The 6,766-nt window shown below is 40.2% G+C and overlaps 2 protein-coding genes across 3 annotated transcripts in view; one reads left to right on the top strand and one right to left on the bottom strand.

Moving 5' to 3' along the window:
• Positions 1 to 3,805, bottom strand: part of poc1a (POC1 centriolar protein A) — a 43,239-nt gene extending 39,434 nt beyond the window's left edge. Inside the window, exon 1 of one of the 2 annotated variants that reach the window (XM_047584175.1) lies at positions 2,524 to 3,805. In XM_047584175.1, coding sequence (XP_047440131.1) covers positions 2,524 to 2,538 — 15 coding nt within the window. In that variant the 5' untranslated portion in view covers positions 2,539 to 3,805. The remainder of the gene's footprint in view (positions 1 to 2,523) is intronic. The other variant, XM_047584174.1, reaches the window with a different exon arrangement.
• b9d2 (B9 domain containing 2) lies at positions 541 to 1,378 on the top strand. Its single transcript, XM_047584176.1, has one exon. The coding sequence runs from the start codon at positions 679 to 681 to the stop codon at positions 1,204 to 1,206; it is 528 nt and encodes a 175-aa protein (XP_047440132.1). The 5' UTR covers positions 541 to 678; the 3' UTR covers positions 1,207 to 1,378.
• Positions 3,806 to 6,766: the final 2,961 nt, after the last annotated feature.

Below are 6,766 nucleotides of genomic sequence, written 5' to 3' on the forward strand. Positions count from 1 at the left end.
TTATATTTTATAGACATTCTGTAGATTTATGCAAAATGCTCAATTAAATCGGTAACTAAAGTGGGCAAGTAAATGCAGTTGAATCAAAAGTACAATGTTGGAGTTGGAGAAACCGCCGCCGCAGTGTGGCGCTGTTTCCCAGTGTACTGATCTCTACACTTAACACTTAGACCTAAACTGCAGTCCGTTCAAATTTTCAAAGAAACAAACAACCGGTGTTGAGGCTCGCTGTGAACCTGCCTTCTTCATCCCCGACTGATTAAGAGAAACCGACGGGATGTTTAATTTAGTCCGCAAATGTTTTATGATTTTGCCCTTCGCGCTGCCTGACAGGGAACAACTTCCTGACTTATACAAATGCTTAAGATCAACATTCGAACTAGCAATTATTTAGGTATTTTGTTTATGCTTTACTAACTAAAATTGTGACAATATCTGGCTTTTATTACTAAGATTTATTTCATAATGCCTCTTGTGCTCGAAATGAAGTGCTGCCTGACAGTCTAAACTCCGGGTTGACTGTCGCCATAGTAACAGTAGGGCAGGGTAGGTTACCAAGGAGACGTGAGCTGTGTAGCTAGTCGCTGGCTGCTAGCCGTCGTTGGACCGGAGCTCAAACTCGGAGAGAAAAGAGGACTTTAGGGGCCGCATGCTCCGGTCGAAGAGGGTCGTTGTGACATGGCAGAGCTGCACATTATAGGACAGATTGTTGGGGCCAGTGGTTTCCCACAAAACAGACTATTTTGCAAGTGGGGCTTTCACACGGGAGGAGCATGGCGTCTGCTCTCCGGGCTGAAGGAGGGCCAGACCCAGGTGGATATCCCCCAAACCGGAGACGTATCGTACTGGAGTCACCCGATTGACCTGCACTACGCAACCAAGGGGCTCCAAGGCTGGCCGAAGCTTCACCTCCAAGTGTGGCACCAGGACTCGTTCGGACGCTGCCAGCTGTACGGATACGGCTACTGCCACGTCCCGTCCAGCCCCGGACAACACCGGATAAGCTGTGTGACCTGGAGGCCGCTCGGCTCTTGGCAGGAGCAGTTCGCGCAAATGTTTGTCGGCGGAGGTCCCCAGCTGCGCAGCCCGGACCTCATATACAGCGGGGCGGACAGATACAGACTACACACCGAAGCCATGGGGACCGTGGAGGTGGAGCTGGGAGTTATTATGAGACACTTTGACAAATATGGCGTCGAGAGTTGAGACGCTGACATGTGAAAAACTTTAAGAAAATTGATGTGTTGTGCTGGTTTGTCTTGTGTTTTGTATTCGTTTTTACCTTTTTTACAGTGAGGTTTTACACATTTTTTTTAACCTGTTTATGTTTTATACATAAACTGATACCTATATGTAAATAAACGACCGTCTTAATGAAGTTAGTTCCTCGTTGGTATGTCGTGGTCTATGGTTTATATCACTCAGATCTCCTAATTAACTCGTTAAATGTTTTAGCAATTCAATACCACTCTAAGCTGACGATTTCAATCATTTAACATTTTATTTAGCTTCAATTTTGTCTAGTTAACAATTATTAAAACGAATTCTTATGATACAACCAAAGTACGTCCCGCTGTAGGTTTTGTGAGTAAGTTGTTTTCCAAACATTGAACTAAATCTTGACATTAATACTCAACAAGGTTGCTTAAAGAAATATAGTTTTAATGTCACAGTTTCAAAGCCCCTAAAGATCCATGAGAAAGTAATCTAACCCGTACTGTTTGCCTGACTGCTACTTCTCTAAATGTGCTCACTCCTCTCGCCGTGTAAAATGGATGGGTTAAATGCAGGTAACAGACTTGTTGTATGTGTGCATCCTTGGTTATAATGAATCAGATTCATATTAAATATTAGAATTCAGGAGGGAAACTACACCACTGTGGTTAAAATGTACCAACACTTAATAAAGTCTCATGTTTCTACATAAGATCATTACTACAGGATTTGAAGTACCTTAGTATAATTCTCATTAGGAAGCTCTGTGTTTTTTTCAACATTTATACTGGAAGCTCAGCAGGAATATCTTTCTTACTGTATGTGTCCACATAGTGAGAACGCACTCTAAATTTACTTTAGGCACACATGCTTCAAAAACATGACAACTTCTACTTAACTACTTATTTAACACCAGGGATTTCTCAAATTTGATTCAAATATATTTTTGCTTGTCTTCTTTAAAAGGCAGGATTACAATATTTTGAATTAAATCTGCAGCTTCATTGCCTGCATACGTACTTGCATGGAATGGCAGAATAAAACTAGCTCAATAGCAAGATTAACAGCATCTGAGTGAAAGTCATTACTACACAAGCGTTGAATCAACTTTTTAAATAAAATAAGGCATGGGTAAACTGTGCTTGAGACAAAACGCCCATATTATATCAAACAACAATCTTCTAGTGCTAAAATACAACTGCAAAAAATTCACTTTTCCTTTTTTCTCCAAGAAACTAGTGTGACTACCAATAAGAAACGTACTTCCTATTAGTGGCTAACAACATGTACCATGCAGGAAAAACTCACCAGAGCTGAAGTCATTTTTTTTTCCTGATATAGGAGACAAACACACGGTGAGAGCGACTCGTTTCTGTACCGAAATATAGCGAAGCAGCCCCGTTATTAGCACGAGTCTGATAAAGTGAAAAAGTCCCCTAAAGTGACCGACCGGCTAGCGTTAGCTCCGTTGCTAGCTAGCTTGTAGTTGCTGACAACAACAAAGTTGAGTTTACGCGCCGCGGTTGAGCCTCGGCCCGGGGATTATTCTTAAAGGGGCCGCCGAGCCGCCGCTCAAATTTATGTCGACAAAACGTCGATAAAGTCCTGATAATGTTACGGAACTACATAAAAAAATTGTACAAGAATATAACGATGAGCCATGTTTAGTTTTGTTAGGTGAAGATTTTAATTCCGAGCCGTTTGAAAGTGTAATGACCTACTATTGCTACCAGGTGTCAGCATTGTATCGGGGAGGTTTTCAGTGAAATTCATGCGCCAGGTCATTAAATCCTCCTTGTTCTGCAGCCTGCATATCTAAACTTAGGTATACATGTAAACAGGGATCATTTTTCATGCAAGAATAGGCTGTGTGAATATGAGTGGGAAGTAGTGCCATCTCAAATAAAGGACTCTGCATAAATATAAAAACACATGTACTTTACTTGAGTATTTCCTCTTTACTTGTATTTACTACATTTCCAAGGGAAATATTGATCTTACAGTTGTTGCTCGGTGCCCATGCCATGCAATGCATAGTTATACATTAACATACACATGCAGAGCAGTTTCCATATGGTCCAGCTAGTAGCTATAACATTTAAATGCAGCTCATGGGGTTGATTCATGAGAGTTAAAACACACACTCAAAGCCTGTCCTCTGGTTATGTGTGATGAGATTTCAAGAACCAGCTGAAAGACTCAAAGCCTGGCTGGTTTGGTCTGCGAACTGGGACATTCACCCACTGGGACTCTCACCCACTGGTTGGTGGAGCACTAGGCTATTAAGATTTAACAAAAGGCCAAAGAGTTAACAAGATTTGCATAGATCAACATATATTTTAGTGTTCAAATGTTTTATTTTCGTCCCTTAAGGAAATAACCTCTTCTATTGACATACGTCCACCTCATTCTTAAACTAAATCCCCAGTGGGCTGTTTAACCTGTATGGCTGCTTTGTCGGCGAGTGATCTGTTCATACCACAAATGCTTTAACAATTCCCACTCATTACCTCATGTTTGTACAGCTCATGTTGTTTGCGTATTATTTTTTCTTTATGTATTCATGTTTCTCTTTTTGGAAAAGTGACCAACACAGAAATAAATAAATGCATTAACTGGCAGAACTTCTTTTGTCTAATCTCCTCTCGCTCCAACCGGTTGAGGCAGACGGTCGGTTCTCATCCTTTGCTCATCCTTTCAGATTACAAGGGAATTTTTTGTCCCCATTAAGTGCTTGCTTCAGGAGGAATTGTTGTGTTTCTCTCTATCACACCTTAACATTATGATTTTGCTCACCGAATTAACAGAACTTGAGAATCACCGCCCGGTAACTGACATGTTAATGAAATGAAATAGTCAAATAAGTTTCTCGTTTGCTGTAAAGGGCTCGAGAGAGGCATTCAACAAATTATTGTTAAAACCTGCCAAACTTGCCTCCCTAGAAGCCCTCCTATTCTCCAGGTTAAATTTGTGTTTCCGACTGTTTCAAGAAGACTTTATTTTGCATAATTCATACAGGATTCTGATCAAATTAGGGGTTTACTGGGTCTTAGGGACCTTTCCATTTATGCTCCAATATGTCGGAATCCTGCTTTCAAACTAGATTTGCTGGACAGTGGAGTGTTAACATGCTGGGCAGAAACGGGCTTGAGGATCTGTTTGTTAATAACCATTTAGCACCATTTATACAACTACAAGCCAGATTTGATCTCTCCTCTAGCCACCTATTCCAATACTTATAAATTAGAGTCATTACATCAATTTTAATCTATGCCCAACAAACACAATTTTCATGTCCAGTTTGCAGAGTTGCTGTATGTTTGTATTTAATACATTTTTCGCTGTGACTTGTAAGTCTTTGTATTTAATATCGAGTCACTTTGGTCCGGTTGTGGGAAAGCGAGTCATCTTGTGGGAATGGAGGTCTTCCTCACCTCCCCATTTCAAAAGGTGGTTAAATGACATGGTTACATGTATCTATCTTGAAGAAATCAGTTATACTTTGACTGGCGCCCTGCCTAAGTTTGTCAAGATTTCATTTGGACATTGTGCCTGACCCATAATTAGCTTTCTCGGATTCACACTTGACATACATTTTATCCTTCCTGGTCTCTCCCACTCCTGTAGACACGTGAGTTTCCCGGCCTCTTGGCCAATCCCTAGTCACCCTGACCATGACCCTGACTTAATCTGTTGTATTTCATTTTATATATCTATGTGTACACACACACACACATATGTACATACATACATGTATATATATGTGTGTATAGATGATGTATATGTGTATAGGCACATATATATATATGTGTGTGTATACATGATTTTTTTGTTGTTTTTTTTGTTTTGTTTTTTAACTGGCTGCTGTGTGGTGTTTTGTGTTTGTTTTCCTTGTAACGAATTGAAAAATGAAACTGTACATAAAATATTTAAAACCTGCGAAACTTGGCCAGATGTCAAGCATCTTTCTGCAGAACAATCATGTCTGATACATTTACTTATTTTTACTTACTTTTACATTGCACGTGATTCAAGAATCACATCCCTCATTTATTCAACCCAAAAAATCCCCAATGCCTTCAGTTTCTATGCTTTCCCAAAAGAAATCAAGACAACCCATTTTCTTATTTTCTCTCTGCCAGACAGTAGGCAATAGACAGACGGTAATTCCTTTGCATGAGACACACCAATACTCTAAGGTTATAATATACAGTTGAATAGTTGCAGTAATACTACACGGCAACCCTTAATAAAACAAGATCATGGACCAATCGATTTGTTTTGTTCTAATCAGATGACCGGTCACATTTCTTGGAAAATGTCTTGTAAAGTCTTGTTTCCAGTAGCTGTAGACAAGGAGGACAAGGAAGGAGGAAGAGATGTAGGGATGAATGGAATCTGGACACTTTTCAACCACAACAAAAGATTCCTAATCAGTGACTATAAAAAGACGCCAGTGTCAAGATGGACACACCCAAGTTCCACACACGGTTACTGTAAGTCTCCTCCACAGGACTTTACAGTCTGAGCTTGGTCCACAAACACAATTTCCTCCTCAGTGAGAAAGGTTGTTTTTAAACGTGTGTTATCTGCTGGAGCTCGTCAGTCATTTATGAACCTGCAAATGTCTCCAATCTTATCTTCCGGCACTTTCTACATTCAGCCCGATCCATGTGACTTTATTAGACTTGCCACGGCCTTTGTGGGCTCCTTTTATTCATTATAGCACATCGAGAACTTTTAGAAGTTTGCTTTTTTTAATCGATCCTCAGTGACATTTTTCATGCTCAGTGGCGAGGGCGACTGGAAGCATGCGGAAACTTTCAGCTGCTACAGAAGTGTCTTCTCTCTGTGTGTTGCATTAGTGAGGAAACAGAGCTGGGCCTCCTGACAAGAGACAACAGTTTTAAAAGGTAGTTTGCAGAGTTGCTGTATGTTTGCTGTGACTTGTATGTCTTTGTATTTAATACTGAGTCACTTATGAGATATTTCATTTTACACTTTGTGCTAGGCTAGGCTAAACTAGGGCAGGCTACAGTGTCTGTAGTAAAGATAAATGAATAAAACAGATGTTTAGCCATTATCTAAGTTAAACACTAAACACTAAACACTACCTTTATAGCAAAACCTCCAGAGCTCTAGACTTGTATTAAGATATAAAATAGAATGTAAAAATAGTCAGCTTCAGTTTGTCCCTAGTGTTTTTTTTTTTTTTGTTCTACAGTTTTAGAAAGATGTCCTTTTGAGCTGCGTCTTAAGAGACTGAGATCGTGTTTTTTTGGGATGCAGCTACGTTTGTCTTGTGACTGTCTACTGATGACGCCAGGTTAGAGGTCAGTTACATGGTTTAAAGTCTCACAAAATGCACCCTGAGTCACACAAACAAGTACCTTTGTTATCATTGTATGCTCATGATGTAGTGGAAGAGACCTCGCCTTTCGGTGCTCTTCTGCCACTTACAATCGCTGTCCGTACAATGCAATAATTGTGAGAGAAAAACATTCCACAACATCCGTCTTCCTCTGGGTTTCTAAAGGCGCACCTTAATCCT

This window comes from Mugil cephalus, chromosome 4, assembly GCF_022458985.1.
Source record: "Mugil cephalus isolate CIBA_MC_2020 chromosome 4, CIBA_Mcephalus_1.1, whole genome shotgun sequence".
NCBI lineage: Eukaryota > Metazoa > Chordata > Actinopteri > Mugiliformes > Mugilidae > Mugil > Mugil cephalus.